General features: G+C 43.4%; 2 protein-coding genes across 3 annotated transcripts in view; one reads left to right on the top strand and one right to left on the bottom strand.

Annotated features, from left to right (window-relative positions):
- Window positions 1-11,219: 11,219 nt before the first annotated feature.
- Nmdmc (NAD-dependent methylenetetrahydrofolate dehydrogenase) overlaps window positions 11,220-19,771 on the bottom strand; it is a 68,021-nt gene continuing 59,469 nt past the window's right edge. For both annotated transcript variants that reach the window (XM_050196726.3, XM_050196725.2), the window contains one exon: window positions 11,220-11,345. In XM_050196726.3, the coding sequence (XP_050052683.1) occupies window positions 11,230-11,345 (116 nt within the window). In that variant the 3' untranslated portion in view covers window positions 11,220-11,229. The remainder of the gene's footprint in view (window positions 11,346-19,771) is intronic.
- LOC126548515 (tigger transposable element-derived protein 6-like) lies at window positions 17,521-18,717 on the top strand. Its single transcript, XM_050196736.3, has one exon. It carries the CDS (start codon window positions 17,981-17,983, stop codon window positions 18,608-18,610), a length of 630 nt encoding a protein of 209 aa, XP_050052693.2. The 5' UTR covers window positions 17,521-17,980; the 3' UTR covers window positions 18,611-18,717.

Consider the following 19,771-nt stretch of genomic DNA (forward strand, 5'->3'; position numbering starts at 1 on the left):
AATTGATGGTCTAAATGTTTGGCTCAACTGCTTAGTGTGTCTAAAAAGTGGCTTTTCAGATTCAGGTTGACAAGCCTCGCTCGAAACGTTTCATTTAAGCAGCGCGCACGATAGTGCAGAAATAGTATATACCTCCTGTCACACATTGCATCATACAAAATAAGCAATTGTGATGTAACCGATGCTAGTGGAACGAAATAGACATATGCATATATGCACTGTAATTATGAAAGCAGAGACAACTAACGCAAATCTATATTTCAAAATATCTGCCATGATATGTGGAAGACAGCACTGAAGTGGGAATATTATGTTTCGTTAAAAATATTTTAGGCTAAATATCGCCATAATAATTAGCAGTGCAGTAACAACCAATAAACATAGTCTAGTACGCGTAAAACATAGAAACAAGAATTACACCTGCGCGAATTTATATCTATACGTAACAGTACAAAAAGAGAGTGAGTGAGTGAGTAAAGACCTTAATTGGAAAACAAGGTATTGACCGTTGACCTTGTGCTTAGGAAGCCATGAACCCCTGGGCCCGGGCGGCTTCTTCAGCTCTCTTGATGACCTTGGCCTGCAGGTCAGGGTCGGAGCTGAGCAACACGGCCTCCCACTGCTCAGTATTACTTATTTCGTGATTTGTGCGATTTTCCGCTTGGCACAACCATATAATCTGGAACAGACCCGCCTTTTTCTTACAATGGTTACATGTATTAGGGTATTGGTCCGGGGGGGGGGGGGGGGGAGGGGTAGTAGTAGTGATAGGCTACGAGGTTGGGGTAGGTGTTCGTCTGAAGTCACCTCCAAGCTGCTACTTGTCGCTTGTTAAGCGATTTGTGTGCTGGCGGGTACACTGCCCTGGCTAACCTGTAGTGCTGAGTTATTTCCTGGTAACTGGCCATGCGATACCTCTCTGATCCTAGCGTGAGCCGTCCGGATGCTCGGTTGGCGAGTCATCGAGCGGCGGTGTGGGCGGCATCGTTGCCGGGTAGGGAGGAGTGTGCAGGTCTGGATTGGTCGTGATCTGAATTGGTCGTGGGTGTTGGTTGGTGTCTAGTATGTGTTTTACGGGAGCCAAGACCCGACCTTTCGCAAAACTGCATACTGCTGCTCTGGAATCGCTAATAATGTAATGACAATGTGTGGAGGCTATTGCCAGAGCGATAGCCGCATCTTCCGCTGTTTCATTGCTTCTGGTTCGGATTGAACCACCAGTGCGCATTTGACCTGAGGAGTCCACCACTGCGAAGGACATATAGTTGCGTTCTATGTATTCTGCTGCGCCGACATAGACTACGTCTTTGAAGGCGTGGAATTTCTTATGTAGAGCTTTGGGCCGTTCGGCCCTCCTTGTGGAATTCGGGGTGCATGTTTTTAGGGAGTGGATTAATTTTGAGATGGCACCTCTGATCGTGAGGAATGTCTGCTTTAGTGCTTTGCATCGACTCGTAGTTGATGCCGAGATTCTGGGGGAGGTTTCGCCCGGCGGCACTCTGAACTAGCCTTTTGTATTGAGATATATGGTGCGCTTCCACAAGTTCCTCGAGGGTGTTGTGCACAACTAGGGCTAGCAATTTAGAGTTGGCCGTTCTTATAGGCAGCCCAAGAGCCTGTTTATAGGCCCTCCGGATAATTCCCTCTATTTTCTCTTTCTCATTCGCTTTGAGGCAGAAGTACGGGGTGATGTAAATGATGCAGCTGAGCGCGAAGGCTTGTACCATCCGTATGAGGTTGGCTTCTTTCATGCCAGTGTGTCGGTTGGCAATTCTTGAGATGAGTCGCATCGTCTGTTGGACGCACGCTTCTAGTTTATGAATGGTTTTGCCGTTGCGCCCTTGAGCTTGCATGAAGAGGCCGAGTACAAGGATGGTGTTCACCACCGGGATCGCGCCTCCTCCGGCTTGCACAGTGATCTCTGGGGGTGGTCCAGCGTCGGATTTGCGGTTTGTAGGGGCTCTGAGTAGGAAGAGATCCGATTTTTGCGGGGAGCAGGCGAGGCCTTTGTCGGACACATACTTTTCAATCGTGTCTACAGCTTGCTGTAGCATGGTTTCTATATATCCATCGCTACCTTTAACCACCCACAGGGTGATGTCGTCGGCATAAAGACTGTGGTATAGATCTGGAATCTGATTAGGTTGTTCCGGTAATCGGATCATTGCTAAATTGAAGAGGAAGGGGGACAAGACTGATCCCTGCGGCATGCCACGACTTCCGAGAGGGATCTTGTCCAGTTGTAGTTCCCTATTCTTAGTTCGGCTGTGCGGCGGTTGAGGAAATCTTTGATGTAGTTGTAGGTCCTCTGGCCTACGCCTAGGTACTGCAGATTCTCCAGTATAGCATGATGCACTACGTTCTCGAAGGTCTTTGTAACATCAAGGCCCAAGACAGCCCGGGTACCATTCCTGGATATGTGGTCTAGAACTTTATGTTTAAGCTGAAGCATGACGTCTTGCGTGGAAAGTTTGGGACGAAAGCAAATTATGGAGTTCGGGAATAGGTTGTTGTCCTCCGCAAAATTGTGGAGGGGATTCAGTATGACGTGCTCCACGAGTTTTCGTACGCACGAAGTCAGAGAGATTTGGCGTAAGTTCTCGAGCTGTAATCGCTTACCATGTTTAGGTATGAATATTATTTGTGCAGGCTTCCATTGCGAGGGGATAGAACCTGTTTCCCAACAGCGGTTGAAGTTCTCTGTTAGGGCAGTGATAGATGCGTCGTCTAGATTTCGAAGGGTCTTATTGGTTATGCCATCGGGGCCTGGTGCAGATTTAGATCGGAGTTTCAGCAAGACGGCTCGTACTTCAGCCTCTAGGATGGGTGCGTCTAGGTTAAGATTCTCCGGACCAGCGTATGGCTTCTGGGTGATTTGTGCACTTGTGCCTATGTACCGGGTTCTGAGCTCTGTCAGGAGCTCGTCGTCCGTGCCCTGGTATTGGTGGGTGATCTTAGTGAGGTCTTTCCTCTGCTCGGATTTACTCTTATCTGGGTCCATAAGATATCGGAGGAGATTCCACGTTTTGGCTAGGCCGAGTTGTCCCTGCATGCTGTCTCATACCTTCTCCCATTGGCGTTTGGTTAATTGGTTAGCGTATTCTTCGATTTCCATGTCGATTTGCGCGATGCGCACGCGGAGTGTACGGTTCAGTTTATTCTTTTTCCAGCGGGTTTGTATGCTCTTTCTGGCTTCCCACAAGTGTAGGAGGCGGCTATGCACCTCCACCAGACCATGGTCTTCAGAGATCTCCCTCGTGGCGCGTTTCACACCATCTCTGAGATCCAGGCCTCGAGATCGTTTATATGCTCGGTGGCGGTTGCCTCCCGAATCTGGCGGAAGCGGTCCCATTCCGTGAGCGTGACTCGTTTGCCCTTCTAGGGGGGTGGACCCGCCTGAATGTGGATTTCTACGATATAATGATCGCTTCGAGGCTTTCCCTGGTGTTAGTCCAATAATAGTTGTCTATGTTTTTGATCAAATTTAGATCGGGAGTGGTGCGACACTATTCTCGATACAGGTGGGTGTCTGGGGGTCTGTGATGAGAGTCAGTCCCTCTTGTTGGGCTTCTAGCCAAAGATTACGCCCTTTGACCACCTCTGTGCTGTATCCCCATGCAGTGTGGGGAGCGTTAAAGTCACTTAATAATATTATGGCCTGTTGTTGGGAGATTTTGAGAGCCTTCCTGAATAGAGTTCCGAACTTGTGGCGTCGGCACTTTGGGCTACTGTAGACACTGAGGATGAATATGCTTCCATCCTCCTTACGTTTAGGGATGAGTTCAAGAATGACGTGGTCTATTCCAACTTCTTCAATATCATGTTTAATGGCTGTAAGATTTCTGTGAACTAGAATAGCGGTGGTAGAATCCGACCCACAAGCATTATAGAATGTGTACCCTGCCAATTTTACATGGCTTCCCGTCTCCCGAAGGGCTATGATATCCGAGGTCTCCTTGCACCGAACGAACTGCTAAAGGTTTCCGCATTTCCGGCGAAACCCACGGCAGTTCCACTGCCAGATCTTGTAGCTATAGGAGCGTGAGCCATGTTGAGGTGGCGGGGGTTCAGCGGTCGGTTTAGAGACTTCGGATAGGGATGGGCGATCGTAGGGTTTGGATGCCATGCCCTTAAGGGAGCTGGAGGCCGTGGAGGTGAATCTCGACTCTCAACGGAAGACATTGGCTTCGGTCGCGGCTACCCGGGCCTCTACGTTGGTGGTTCTGGTTTCCAGAGCGTCTAGACGTGCGCTTATTTGCTGCAAGTGGGCACCATTCTCCTGATGTTGCTGAAGCATTTGGTTGGCAAGTTCAGTAACCATATATCTTCGAGTTTCTCGAATATTGGGGATATGTCTGAAGAGTTGTCTGTATGTTCTTCTGCCTTACGTTTCTGTGGTGGTGCTGTGGTGTTGTGCGAGGGAGTAGATGCTGGGGTTGGGCGCGGCGTGTGACTGCGCTCCTGTTGTCTTTTTAGTAGTCGGGTGATTTCTGCCCGCTGCTTAGTGATTTCGGTTCTCTGTTGTTCTATTAACTGCCTCCTTTGTTGGAGTTCTGCCTCGAACGCCTGCATCTTAGGATACTGAGCATTGGGAGAAGAGACCTTGTTAGCCCAGCTCAAATGTAGAGCGCTGTGGAGAGAAAAATATGGTCAGAAAAAAAAGTACAATGCTCAAGAACACTAGGAGGGAAGGATCAAGAAAGACGACACATTCATTGCACAACAAGTACGGATAAAATATCTAGCGTTAGTCGAGAACAAGAATTACTTTTAACTTACACCATAAAGAACATTGAGAGTAATGACTTAGTATTTCAGGACAAATATTATATAATCACATAGCCGAAGAAAAAAAAGCAATTCTTCATTTTTTTTGCGTCAACTTTTAAGCGTAAAATACTGTTTTCTTCAAAGAATTCTGTATTGCTTGTGTTGTAAGGGTTTCGAAGGGAAAGCGTATGAGTAAGCACACTTGTGTGCATTATGCTTTTGAAGGCTTAAGTTCGAATGTTCAGTGGCAGGAGATGTATCGAGGCTAAAAGTGATATTCTAACTTGCTGGCTTTGCCACCGTAAGAATACTTCAGTGAACTCAAGCGCGTTATATTGATGTGACGAGAAATCTTTCGGATGCCCACATCATGATGTATTTGCTGCTGCTTTCAGACGCCCGCATGCCAGACATTTTCAGACGCCCGCATGCCAACTTAGTATTTGAAAACGTCTCTTCCTCGGAACCAAGTAAATGCTGACAAACTTGTCAGCATAGTGCTTCTAACTCTTAATATTGGGCGATGTTGTCCTAGATGTTTAGTCCCGCGCCCCCACTCACTATTTGTCGTGAATCATTAACGAGCACAACTTGTGTGGAACTGCAGCAATGTACGTCGAGGACGTCAGAGTTAAGGCTAAGCGCTGTTATAAAGCATTTTTCTGTCTGAGTTCAGTAAAATTCATTTGTAACGAGTATAAACAGCATAAGACTATTTGATTTAATGCAATTTTTCACTAAATCCCGCGTGTTTGCTAAAGTCTCTGCTATTAATACCACACACATTCGGTCTCGTAGTGGTTGCGGTCATTATATTGCGCATGTCGTTTTCAGCAAGCGTCATCGGATTTTTACGCAAAGCGAGAAGCGAATGACACTTTTTGGGTATACCAGTCGTGAAAACTTTGTTGTACATGACTTCAGTCTGTACGCAATGTGTTGCGAGCGACAGCCCTGCCTCTTTCGTGTGTGTTCTTCACCACTGCAGTGTCGTCGCGGCTACGCCTCTGCCACGCGACTACACCGCCATCGGACGCTACACATGATCAGCGCTGAGTATCGTGTGGGCGCGCTGCACTGTGCATTTACCGTTACCACGACGTCGTTCGTGCTTGTATGCATACATAAGCAGTTAGAATATGCCGGCCGGCCATCGACCGTGAAACTCAGGGTCTTCCAGAAGCGGGCTTCTCCGCACTGGGTCTCTGATTGCGGAAAAGCCAGCTTTCGTAAGAATTCGCAACGAGTTGTAGATTTGCGCATACTCGGGCAATTTCTGAGGCGCCGTCTCAAGTACCCTATAATGCTAAAGTCTACCTCGTGTTCTTTACTCCTGCACTTCAATCACCGCCGGTATATTGACGTTTCCAAGACCTCCGAATTCGTCGTTTAGCAACCACGTGACTGCCTCGGCCGAGGCGGTATGCCGAGCTATTCCGCGGCAGAAGTAAGCACCAGCACTCGAGGATTCCCAAGAGGTCTACCTTAAAAGTACTCTTGGTGGTGGTCTACCATAGAGTTCCCTAGGAGAAATTCTTGTAAGCAACTCAATGTAGTCTATTTTTCCAGCCCACTAATATTCAGCTTCCAGTATTTTGCGAGAGCGGGCGTATTCTGCATTAAATGACCGATGGTCAAATGTGGTTAATCTCGGCACCAGGTAAGTAGGCTGATGATGATGATGGTCAAATGTGATGCTCATTTTACCGTCTAATAAGCAAAAATACGTGAACCTACGGCACTAGTGACGGCCACTCACGCAGTCGCATTGGAAAAAACGTTACAAAGCCAAGGATCGCTCCTATTGGAGCTGAGAATGCAAACGAACGAACGCACAAAGTCATCGCAGCACTATTCTACCGTGCCTGCCGCTTTTCACCATCAGCAAGCGGAAGAGAGATATATAATCTTTACGAAATGGCTCTACACCTATTTCGGAAAAAGGCAAATACATAAGACAAAGCTCTCAACGTCCCCTTCCCTCCATTTTTTCACTTTGAGCGCGAGAGAAAGGCAGAAAGCAGCAGTTACGTATGGTTATGTTTGCACCTTGTCACTGCGCTAATGCCTCGTGACATCTTACAAGTCAATTACATCAGACGTCCTGTAGGTTGATGCTCGGTATTTAAAATATTTCCATTCCTGCCTAGCGGACTCAACAGCATGGTTATCTCCCGTTTTAGTTAATGTCACACTGGTTTAACGCACCAAATCAAGCGCTCTCATGGATATCAGTCAATCTCCAAATCAGGATCCCAGTCACAGATGTAGTTCAGTTGCTTTCTGAATCTGCTGCTGGACCCTGGTATCCTTGTCAACTCTATAAACTAATGAAAACTGTCAAGCTGCCAATGAGAAATATTAGGATCTATCAGGCCAGGACAACATTCTTAATGCTACCAAGCTATACCATGACACTGGGAAGGGTTATGTTCCAAGAGTTCTACTAAAGTGCTTAAAATGGGTTGGCGCAATTGTGTGGGTTGTGTGCTACAAAAAAGGGGAAACCATCCCTAGGTAGGAAACTGGCAGTAATCATAAATAGTATATTACAAAAGGTCTGTGCACCCACTCAAAGATAATTTAGGCCTCTCTATATGCTGTTGCCCAAGGTATGGCTTTACTTCAGGGCTACTTTGAAGAGTACCTGTTCAATGGTAGCTCCAAGAACAACAACACTGAGCTGAATCCTGTGCATATTAGTAAAACACAGAAATTTCGAATGCCACTTGTATAGTTCCTTGCATAGTCAAAACCTGAACATAAAGATAATTGCAAAAATTGGTGCATGCAAATAAAGATTGCATATTCAATTTACCAATTCAAAACAAAATAGACGAAAATAAAGGCAACCCCTTTAGTATTTCACTTGCCCACCCAGTGATGAGAGATAACTTGCAAACCAACTACAGATGTATCCTTCAATTACACACTAGAAGCTTTCATTACAAGGTGGCCTTATCACCAGCCACTGCTCATAGTTTTTTGTACTTGTCTTGGGGTGCAGGTGGTGCAAGCAACAACTCCCAGAGCATATCAATGCTTTCGTGGATTACTTGCGTGCTGAATGACTGATGGCATATGACACTTCTGGCAATATTTAAGCAAATGGTTATCTAATAAGCAAAACTTTAAAGCTTCAATGGACAATCACCATGTGTTGCAACAAGGATTGTGAAAACTTGTGAATACTGACACCAAGTGCAAGTGGATAAAGCAAGAAAGGGTGAGGACTCGAAACGATAGGGCCACACTTATGCAGTATATTTACAAACTGAGATTGAGGTAGAAGTGTTCACAATGGGGCAATGTGAATGGCCTTGTTTATGGTGTTTGCAAAGTGAAGTTAGCCGTAATATTAACATAAGCTTGTCTCACATGAACGAAAAGAAAGGGGTTAACCAAGGGGCCCAATTTTTATTAATCATATCATAAGAAGCCAACAAACAAAGACACCAAGGACAACATAGGGGAAATTATGTGCACTTAATAATTAAACAAATGATAAATTATTGGCAATGAAAGTGGATGAAAAAACAACTTGCCGCAGGTGGGGAACAACCCCACATCTTCGCATTATGCGTGCGATGCTCTAACCAGAGAGCATCGCACGCGTAATGCAAAGACGTGGGATTGTTCCCCACCTGCGGCAAGTTGCTTTTTCATCCACTTTCATTGCCATTATTTCATCATTTATTTAATTGAATTATTAAGTATGTGTAATCAGTACTATGGAGTTTCACTGTCAACAATGTTACGGATCAACATTTGGCCATGCAAAGGGAACAGAAGCTGCATATTGTACAGACAACCTCATGAACTGTACTCACAAGATTACCCACACATACTGCAGTGCTGCATGGGACCTACGCCCACACAAGCCACAGGTGCACCTTAAGCTATGGTCAAGCAGCATCAGTTTCTGTACAACTGTGGAAGGAAACAAGTGGTAAGCTGTGGATAAATGGGAACTACTGACAAATTGGAAAATAATCTGTGAGCAGTAGACAAAAATCTAGCAGGTACAATTTTTCAAAGCCACACAAAGTAGCATGTAAAAAAAGAAATGGGACACCATCCTTCCCTAGAGATTCCAGTAGTTGTTTATGGGTCCACAAGTCATGCCCCTTCACCAGTTGGTCACACTGTGGTGTTGCATATGTTCGTGTAGATGGCAACCAGTCGATATAGCCAGGCAAAGCAGGCTGTACACTATATTTCAGGACTGAGAGGCAAACAAGCAGGTGACCAGCTGATATTCAATGATGCTTAGTGGTCTGGTGGTTGTAGGGGGTGGGGAGTGTTTGAGGAAACATACAATGCATCACAAGAGGCATCATATGACTACGTCACAGAATATTCTCCAATTTGAGCTTGGGTAGGAAAGAGCTTTGTTAGATGCAATAATAATAACTTGAATGCTGTCATACAAGGCTAGTGTACCTTGACCAGCTGCACCACACAACCACCACATTAGAAATATACCATGTGTACAGCATTTTATAGAAGTCTAAAAGACATTGGACATGTAATTGAAAGTTTTGCTAAGTACCACATTGGTCCTAGAATTACACCTTTGGTGTGCCAAGGCTCTTAAAATTGGTGGGCAGTTTATTTCACTCTCTTAAGCTCAGATCCCCAGGAATTCTGGAGAAAACTGCACTACACAACTGAGCAACAGCTTCTATCACTTGAAAGTGGATTCAGAACTTGAAAAGACTACCAAGAAGTTCAAGTAAGTTAGAATGTGAGAAAAGAATCTCAGGAATAAAGGGACACTCTAAGGAAAGCCTGAAATGATACTGAAAACAATGTAGCTTGCCCAATGACAAAGACCAGAATGATGAGTGCTACTGGTATGATGACAATAATAATGGCATGAAAATTATATATTGGAAGACAAAATTTCGAAAATGCTTAAGCTTTGCCTTTAAGAGTAGAATGTGATAGCATTCAAAGATCCCTGACTGCTTATCACGCCTCCCGGTAACTGGAGCGTATGTAACCATAATGTTTATAGGGAAACGCTAGCCGCGAACGCTATGTACAAAGGCAGGCTTTGTGGTAGAAATGCAGCCTCTTGCGTCGGCCGCGATGCGACGGAGGCGAGCGCCAGCTGGAGGTATTGCAAGGAACCAAGCGTGCTGCTCTGTGGGCCCCAAGACACCTGCGCGCCGGCACGCACAAATGGCAGATGCTGCAGCTGGTCTGTGAACGGTAAAAACGCTGCAAAAGGGGTTTCTTTGAGTTTTCGCATAACAGAATTATGTTTTCCCCTATAGTCAAATTACAATCCGAGAGCTATCATGTCTGTAGTCTGTGTGTAAGTCATAGTGTATGATTATTCTACATATTTTAGCTTCAGAAATTGAATTAGTTCAGTAGTTCCTTGGGTCACACGGAAGGCCTGTGTATGGGTGGTTCAAAAATCTTTTTGCCGAAACGACGTACGACACTGGATGCCGACATGGGGTGCCGGATTTTCTGCCACATGGGCTCCTTAACGCTATCGCATTAACACAACGGAACAGTTTGCATGTTGAGTACTTGGGATCCAGTCCTGAGTGAGGACAAATAAACATATTCTTTCCTGGTGGTTTCTTTCTCGAAGAAAACATAATAAAAGCAGTGATGATACCTTCTATAAACAACACAAAAGATCAGCTGCAGTACCCTTAACGGCTATATTTGTAAAATAATTTCCGACTAGGTAAATTGCTACTTGGTATGGTGGCATCATCATATCTTTTTATAGTCCCTCACAAGAGCTGTAACTTGACATGGAGGCTTCCAAGCTGCTGCTCCAATTGTTACTCGTGCTGCTTGCAGTATCCCATAACAAAAGGTGATTACATCCATGTCTATTTCTCTTTCTTGATATTACATCCAGAGAGTGGAGCATGCACTTAGATTCTGGTGGTACTTACATTTCACAAAATACAGTTAGTGCAAGCAAGCTGATGTAATGAATGACAACCTATTTTCCTTTGACGTTCTTCATGCAAAATTTTGATATATTCACACTATTACAAGGTTTGGCAAACAGTGTGCTGCTCTTTTTAACATAGCACTTCACAAATGTGGCGACTCCATAGCCAGCATGTGGTTAGCGATTTATTCCTGTAAGCCTTCTTCTGATGCACAGCCACACTCTTCCGTTGATAAAAGATGCACACAGCAGCAAACAGCACCATCTATGTGGTGCATTTTGCTGCAGCACCAGAGGGTAACAAGGCAGTGCCGGCACACTGTCAGATTTCCTGCCTGAATTTGTTTGAGAGTTTGAAATTACGTTGCATAAATATGTTTTCTGTCACTAGTAGACCTTGCCCTTCTTTGATCTGCAATATTTTGTAAATTGTGCAAGCCTACAGGTTAAATATAGGTCTAACATAATGCTTTACAGAAACCAAATTAGTCTAATTCAGCTCCACAATGACAGCAGACTCTTAAGGTAAACTAATAATTTATTGCTCTAGAGTAAGCAAGGAAGGTATTTCTCATCAACATAGCAACAGTCACTGGGCCAACACCTCCAGGGACTGGGGTAATGAAGCTGGCTTTTCTTGACACACCTGCAATGCAGCAAAACAAAAAAAGAAAGGTGTAATGTATGATGGGGTAGGTAAGGTAATTTCTTAAAGCTAAGTTATAAGAAAAAGTGAGTGAAGAGCGCATTCGCTTGTAGTGACAAATATATAAATTTTGCACTCCCTTTAAAGGGGCCCTGCAATGTGGATTGAGCATACAGATTTATTGACTGTTACCATAGTATGTCTTGGCAATACATCAAATGCTACATTAATGGAGTATTTAGAATCAGAGTAATCTGAATTAATGGAGTTTTGAATCGAAGTATTTAGTAGTTTAATTTGCTCTAGAATGGTGCATTCCTCCCTGATCATAGCAGCATGTGGCTGGAATTTTTTGCAGTGGATATGATGAGTATGCTGTCCCCTGTGATTGGTCTGGCAAGAAATTAGCATGTCTTTTCTTTGCAACCAACAAACAAATGGAAAAAAATCAATGTTTTGGAGTTTTACAGACCAGAAACAAGCATTACAGTAAACTATTTAGGGCACTCTGACGTCTGCAAATATTTTTTCCAGGGTTTAGAGGGTTTGAACCTTCATTTAACACAAAAAAGAAAAGAATACCAGTAAAAAATATGACATGTTGTTACTCCTTTTAGGCAAGCTTTGAATAATTTTGCACTCTTGAGGGAACTTTCACAACACAACAACCCACATCTGTGTAGATACTGTGAGATTTATGACGTCACATTGTTTAAGCCTTTTTCTGCAGCACAAGTACAAACGCAGTTTAGAAAGAATATTTTACCAGTTTGAACTTATTTATTATCTCTAAGTGTTCCTTCAACAGCATTTTCTTTCGATGTGCATAACTAATTGATACATTAAAAATAACTGACAAACTATCAAATTGGTGTCTTAATGACTACATTGTCCTAGAAGATAGTAGAGGGTGTAGAGAAATGCCTGAAAGAGCTGTTTCTAACAGGTATATTTATGTGTTTCAACTAAGCATAGCAAACCATTGTTACGTTTTCTACATGAGAAACCATTTCTTAGAGCTTATCCCCTTACAGTCAGCATTCTTTGCTGGCCATTAAAATTTTGTAAGTGAAGCTGTTAGTGCATCTAGAAGCACTCAGAAATGTTATACATGTTTTTAGGCGTAGGCAGAGCTGTTATAAATGATAGATGTGCAAATTGTAAAGTGTGCAGGTTAACAAAAGCCTTAGGAGAAAATAACAAAATACCTGTTTTCTTCATCTTTAGATAGTGTTGTACAAAGCGCACATAATGTTTGCTTGGTGTCCTGGAAAAACTGAATGTAGCACTGAGTTCAGATTTGGAGGAAATGGGGGGCATGTTATGTGTGCTGTGTGAGTAAAGTTGGAAGTGGGCCAAGTTTGAAATGTGCAGGTATTACGCCTAAAGGTGGGGTTCTGAAGTAGGAAGAAATAAAAAAGTGTGTGGGTTAATTATGACTTTTGAAGAAAATTACTAATGCATGCCCTTGAAAGCAACACTTCCCTGGAAATTGAGTTGTGAGTTATAGAGGCTGCACGAGTCTGCTCTTTTCTTCTTCTCCAGACTTGCTTATACTCTCATAAACAAAGCAAATGTGATGCACAATGTTGTAACATCATAAACCGTGCATGACACACACGCATAGCATATCAGCTTTGTCATGAACCATAAAAGGAGTATTGAGTAATGATGACATGAGCTCATCACAAAGTGTGAAGGGGTAAAAAAAATTTGTAGATCACAACTCTTAAGCTCTAAGCCAATTTTCGAAGTTCACAAAGGGAGATCTAATGCCAATTGTCTACATCATGCCTACTCAACATTTACATAATTGATTTTCAAAAAGGGTCAATATTTCTATAAATAAAACTAAATTCACACCAAAAAGAAGTTGAATTGTTGAGCAGTGAATGGTTTGTGCTCACTTAGAAAATGCATGTAAATGCAGTGCCTGTTCATTTAGCCTAAATAGCATTAGCAGCACTCTTCCAAGAGGCAAACATTACAAAACATTACATTTACACAACATTACATTTGTTGCCCTTTCCTTCCTTTCAGCGTATGACATATTATTGCTGCCTACAATGAGAGTCTTGGGAATAGTGTGACAGCTCAAGTCGGCAGCTTCTAAAGGGGTCCTAAAAATGCACAGTATAGCAAAGTGAGCAACAAACAGCTTGTTGACAACAAGTTGTAGTGCTATCTTTCTGGTCCAGATGCTGAAATGCTCAGCTGTCTGTTGCAATAAGCCTTATGACAAGTACAAACAAAGTTCCCTTTCAAGAATTAACTTTTGCTGAAGAAAACTGAAAAAAGAAGAAATAGGAAACTGAAAGAACAGACATTTATAGTGTTTCCTATAAACAAAAAAACCATAAGTAAGACAGTGTGTTCATAAATCTTCCAGAGCTCAGCTTCTGCATTGTCACTTTCCCTTTTTTTTTCTGTTGTGTTCTCTTCACTGGACTCGGAGCTTAACTTTCATTTCTGTTTGCATAGCCCCATAAACTTTATTGTAACAGTTAGAGCAATCAGCTTGTTCTGTGTAGCTGTCCCTAGTCAGGCAGATTTCTTCAGTTGCAAATGTATCATCTGGGTCACTCCACACGAAACGTCCCAGACCCCAAAAGTGACCGTCACCAATATTCTTGCAAAAAGATTTTGGTGATGTAAACACTCTTTGAAGTTTCCATGTAGGAGCAAAAGTTGGTTGGAGGGAAGCTTTTTTTAATCAAGTGTGGAACAAGCTACAATGGCAAATCTTATTTTATAATATTGTACTGGCTTGGCTATTTTGTGTGACAGCACAGGCGAACACATTAATTTTCCAAGTTTATTTTGCTCACTTAAACATGAAGAAATTTTGCATGTTCAGGAATTTATTGCATGAACATCATTGCAGTTTCAGCCAAAACATTTTTGTGCTATTCTTTCCAGTTGCTAAAGTTTCTAATGAAAATAATTTTCTACTATGACATTAAGTACTTTTCACGAAAATTACTTCCAAATTTGGAATAAAGTCACATTTTGACAATGTTCAGACCTATATTAAGCAATAAGGCCCTCCAGGTAAAAATACATGAAATAGCGCATTATACTCAGCAACCTTCCATCTTGTTATCTATAAATTTTGATTCGAGTAAATTTTATTTGAGGCAAGAAAACATTTTTTTTTTGCATGTCCACAACTAATCTTGCTGGTAGGCACTCCTGAACTGTCTCTTCACTGCCGAACACGTATGAGCTACTGGCTATTTTTCTGGCACGCATATGCATTGTGGCTCTCTGCTAGGCAAACGTGTACTGTGTCACTTGACACCTGTATTTATACATCATAAACGGTGTATGTTCGTCAGTTCACCACTTCTAAATTGGGGGGGTCAGGGCGGTCAAGTAGGCAAACACGGCATATATGTGAGCTTTTTGCAGAAACAGATAGAGGTTAAGTTAGCCTCATTCTGTCCTATACAGAGGCAGAATAACCACATGGTCATTTCTTCTCTGCTGCTTCACACCACAACAAAAACAGCGCTTGATCAGGCCCACGGAGACTCATAGCAGAATATATATAGCCTGCAAACAGGAAATTTCTTGACATTTGCCTCCTATGACGCGGTTGGCGTGGAGTGTCGATGATTCAGGTTTTTGTATAACTCGTAATCTGCTGATCCGTAGTGCTCACAAAAAAATGAACCAGCACCATGCATAATATTTCGTGACGAATCACTATCCAGTTCTGGCAACGACCCTGAAGCAGTCATGGTTTACTTTTATCATACAAATGTATTACCGTAAGACATAGCTACAGGGACATCAACAGTCAACAGCGTAAACGGATACTTTACTGCCATTTACTGCGCACAAAAAAAGTAGGCACCCATATTTTATGCCTAAAGAGTTCACAAGTGCATCAAGAATTTAAATGTAACCCGCACACCTTTTGCAGTGAAAGCACAGTTCAGGAGAGCCTACCGGTAAGATTGGTTGTGGACTTCAAAAATTTTTTTCTTGCCTCAAAAAAAATGTACTCAATTAAAATTTCTAGATCACAAGATAAAACGTTGGTGCTTATAATGAGCTATTTCACGTGTATTTATAGAGCCTTAATGCTTGATTTAGGTCTGAACATCGTCTAAAAGTGACTTCTTACTAAATATGGAAATAATTTTCTATGAAAATACTTGATTTCATAGCTAAACATCATTTTTAGCATAAATATAGCAGTGGAGAAAAATTGTAAGAAATTATTGTAGCTAAAACGATAGCAATTTTTATGCAAAAAATTTCTGAAAGCACCGAATTTTTTGCTTTTCTACTGAGCCAATTAAACACAGGAAATTCATAATTGTGTTCCCCTGTGATGTCACATAAAAGAACCATGCCAGTAGAATATTCTAAAATAAGATTTATCACTGTACCTAGTTTCACACTCGATTAAAAATATTTACCTCCAACCAACTTTCGCTTCTTTGCGGAAAGTTCAAAGCGCACCTACGTTGCCAAAAATGTTTTTCCGACAAAAATACCTTGGTGAAACCTCATTCATATAAGCATCAACTAGCCCAATTTTTGCCAAGAGAATCAGCGATGGTCAATTTTATGGTCTGGGTCATTTTGCGTGGAATGACCCATCTAGCAACAACAGGTGCAAATTTTACAGCTGAACATGACACAGTTTGCTGAAATTACCACAAATATTGCACAAACACAATGGATATGTGATGAACCAACTGTATGAGGTAAACCTGTGCAGGGGGATGCTTTCAAGAGAAGCAGTCAGTACTCCCAATGCACCATTCCCGCTTTTCATGGTGCATGCATAGCAGTTGCATATTTGGAAATACAGTTAAACCTTGATATAACGCACTTCAATATAACGAAATTGTCGATATCACAAAGTATTTAACTTTTCATGACCTCTTGTCCATAGAACACCATGTATTTAGAACCTCAATATAACAAAGTGTGTTTGTGTGCGATTTCAATATAACGAAATTTCGCTTCCGCCGCAGAGGAATGGTGAGATATTAAATGGAAACTTCTGCGGACGCACATGGTCAAATGATTGAATTACAAGCGGCTGCATTCAAACGCACCTCTCAAATCGCGCGCGGCGCCAAGTGGAGCCGCATTATGTTCTGTATAAAGTCGAAGTGCGATAAGATCCTATCGAGGCCTGCGCACTTTGCGCTTTAGGTGCAAGTGAAAGTGTGCTAGCGTGAGACAAGAAAGATGCGACTTCGCGAGTGCCGCCTTCCCGCGCGAGCGACGGGAAAGAGGGGGAGGGGAGTTCGCTCGCGGCAACGCGATCAAGCACGCGAGAGAGGCGAGGGGGGGGGCTTCGCGATTTCTAGCGCGCGTCACGGCCGTGGCTGCGCATGTGCATGCAATCAGGGTGCCCGGCTGCGCTGAGCACATGCGCAGCCGGGCACCCTGATTTAGAGGTAATCTGCCGCGTGTGCAGAGTGGGTGTGCCGAGACGGCGTGGCATCGTCGTCTTCCCGCGCGTTTAGTATTGGAGGTTGCGTAATCTCGAGTTTCGGTGACTCGTTGGAGCTAGAGGCAGATGACGTATTCGATCCCCACTGCCGGCGCTTTCCATGATAGCGTCGTCCCGGTGTGGGCGACGCTATCAACTGCGGGGGCGGGGTGCACGCGAAAGCGTGGCTGGATCCGCTTAATTTGTACCGCTGACGTGAAGATATTGTCGACGTGGGAAGAAAACACATCATTCGTCGCCGACTCCTAAATTCATCAAAATAAGTTTTCTCATTCAAACTTGCTCTTTTTTCGACTGCCCAATAATTCAAGAAATTCTGCGGCCCCTTTTCTTGTAAGAAATAAATCGGCGACTGTACTTATTTGCATAAAAGGTCGAAGTTCAATACAACGAAATTTCAATATAACGAAGCAAATTGCCGATTTTACCAACTTCGTTATATCTAGATTTAACTGCATTCAATTGCTGTTTCAGACGAGCTGTCAATATAAAAAGTCATAATCCTGTTTTTCACCCTAGTTTACTTTGTTATGGGTAATCCAAGCTTTTTGTAATTAACCATTTCTTAACCATTTCATGGACACAAGAAAATATACTGCTTTATGAGTGTGCTATTGATCAGGGATTATTCACAAAAAGTCAAATCTGAACGTTCCGAAACATTTTGAATAGGAGAAAAAGTTTGACCTTATATGTCCCACTATCCACTTAAGCCATTTTCATCAAGCAAAGCCCAAATACTCTCGCAGCCCACTTCTACCTCCTCATGGCTGCCTGCAAAATTATCAAAGCAGTCTGTGTATGCTAGTACTTGAGCTGATATTGGGGCTAGTTGATTATTCATGATCATCAAATAACAGCGTGCCAAAAAACAAGGGATGAACATAGAGCACAGAATACAGCACTGTGTACAGTCCAGCCCACTTATAACAGCCGCAGATATAACGAACGCTCGCTTAGTACGAACGAGGGCGGTGCTACCGTCAAAATATATATTGGGGCAATGGCACAGTGTCTCACATAGAACGAACTGTTGTGGCCTCAACACTCGGTTAGAGCGAACGCGAAGCTGTCGAGCCCCTGTAGGATAACTGTGCGGCGCACCATGTGCAGCCTTCCTTGAGTGCGGTGACAGTGCTCTTCTTGCTTCCCAATGCAACCTGCAAAATTCAGCCGCTGGATATGGGCATCATTCATGCGTTCAAGGTGTGACCGGCGGCGCGTCATCCAACGCTTGTTGATCGCGATTGATGCTGCCATGCCAGTTCGCATCAGCTTGCTTGCCGCCGTGGACATGTTGAAAGCGGCGTGGATGGAACTCACCGCGGAGTGCATAGAAAATTGCTTCCGCAAGGCGGGTTTTATGGGCCCAGGCACCGAGGACGCCATAGATCACCCACCGGAAGGCCGGTCACACGAGGACTTGTGGCAACGCGTCGTTGACACGCAGCTGGCCGGACCTGACGTTGCCTGGGACGATTTCGTTTCTGCCGATGACGACGCCGACATTGCGGAGCCATGCACTGACGAAGCTATTGTGCGTGAAGTGCGAGCCCTTCCTGACCGCCCAGAGACCGACGAGGTCGATGACGAGGATGCTGCTCTACCGCCGGTTGCTGTGAACGCTTCAACCGCGATCGGTTACATCGCGTCGCTTAAGGAACTCGTGTGCAGCAGAGGCCTTGGCGATGAACATATTACCGCGCTGGAAAGATTAGAAACGGCAGTGATGCGATCAGCTTTGAAGAAGCAGACATGCATCACGGACTTTTTTCAAAAATAAAGTGAACTTTCGTCTCGCTTGCTATTTTTTCCCGTATTATAGGTGGTCCACTTAGTACGAACTTTGGATACAACGAACAAATGCTATGTGACGATCAAGTTCGTTATATGTGGGCTGGACTTATATCTCTTCTATGTTCATCCCTTGTTTTTTATATGCTATTATTTGACAGTATACTAGTGGACTATACAAGTACCATGTGCATGCTTTGCATGTATTTTGTTGAGTTTACTGAGCCCCCTTTGGACAAGCATAATCTCAGTGCTGCCTAGTACCACAAGGAAAACAGATGATCTTAGAGAGCCTCAAATGACATGCATTTCTCATAGATAGCACTGTGATATAAATCTATTTTTGATAGAAATGGATATGGCGAATTCAGATGCTTAACATTACAAAAGTCATAAAAGCACACAGCTGTAACACACGTATTCAAGCAATTTCAATCAAGACATATGAGGGAAAAGTGGCTTGGGCTTTTCTTGTGTCCTTACCCCAATGTCAGAAAGAAATTAATCTCAAAAGAGACTTAATTTATTATTGTTATAGCAATTATATGGGCACTCCAGGTGAATTTCTGTTATGAGCGTCGGTGTGATCTTCTGTATAATGTTCAAGTGCGATAATAGGCCACGAGAATATCCATGAATGTGGGGTGACTGCTGATGTTTTCATCCAGCTCCTTTACGCTTTCGATGTCCTGAGTTCTGTTGAGATTGGTGTCGATGTCTGACAGGTGCTGCGAGTTGACCGTTTTCAGTTGCGACATGTAGTGGTCAACATAGGCGCCACAGCCAATGCCATGTTGGTGGTGTGCCGTCACACTTTATGGACGTAATGACTGGGAAGTGAAATGCGACAAATGGGAAGCTAATACACCTGACCTTACGAGAACTAAACAGGACTGGAAGTTTGAGAGCACATGAGCCGGTAAAATGTAACAAACATGAACGTATCAATGAGGTTTTACTGTAACGGTTTGATTTATTGTGCATGCTTGCTTCTCAATATAATCCTAGGAAAGTAGACAGAATTGCATTATGTGTTAGAAGTTTTCTTTAATTGGTTTGAATTTACAGCTTATGTGCCATACTGACTTGTGCAAGTGCCATAAACAACAGGGAGCCAGAATGATTTAGCATGCTCAGACAGAACGATGTA

Source organism: Dermacentor andersoni, chromosome 1 (genome assembly GCF_023375885.2).
Source record: "Dermacentor andersoni chromosome 1, qqDerAnde1_hic_scaffold, whole genome shotgun sequence".
Classification (NCBI taxonomy): Eukaryota; Metazoa; Arthropoda; class Arachnida; order Ixodida; family Ixodidae; genus Dermacentor; species Dermacentor andersoni.

Excerpts from the sequence above, each read along its gene's own strand:
- LOC126548515 (XM_050196736.3), top strand. The coding sequence starts at position 17,981 with ATGCAACCTGCAAAATTCAGCCGCTGGATATGGGCATCATTCATGCGT.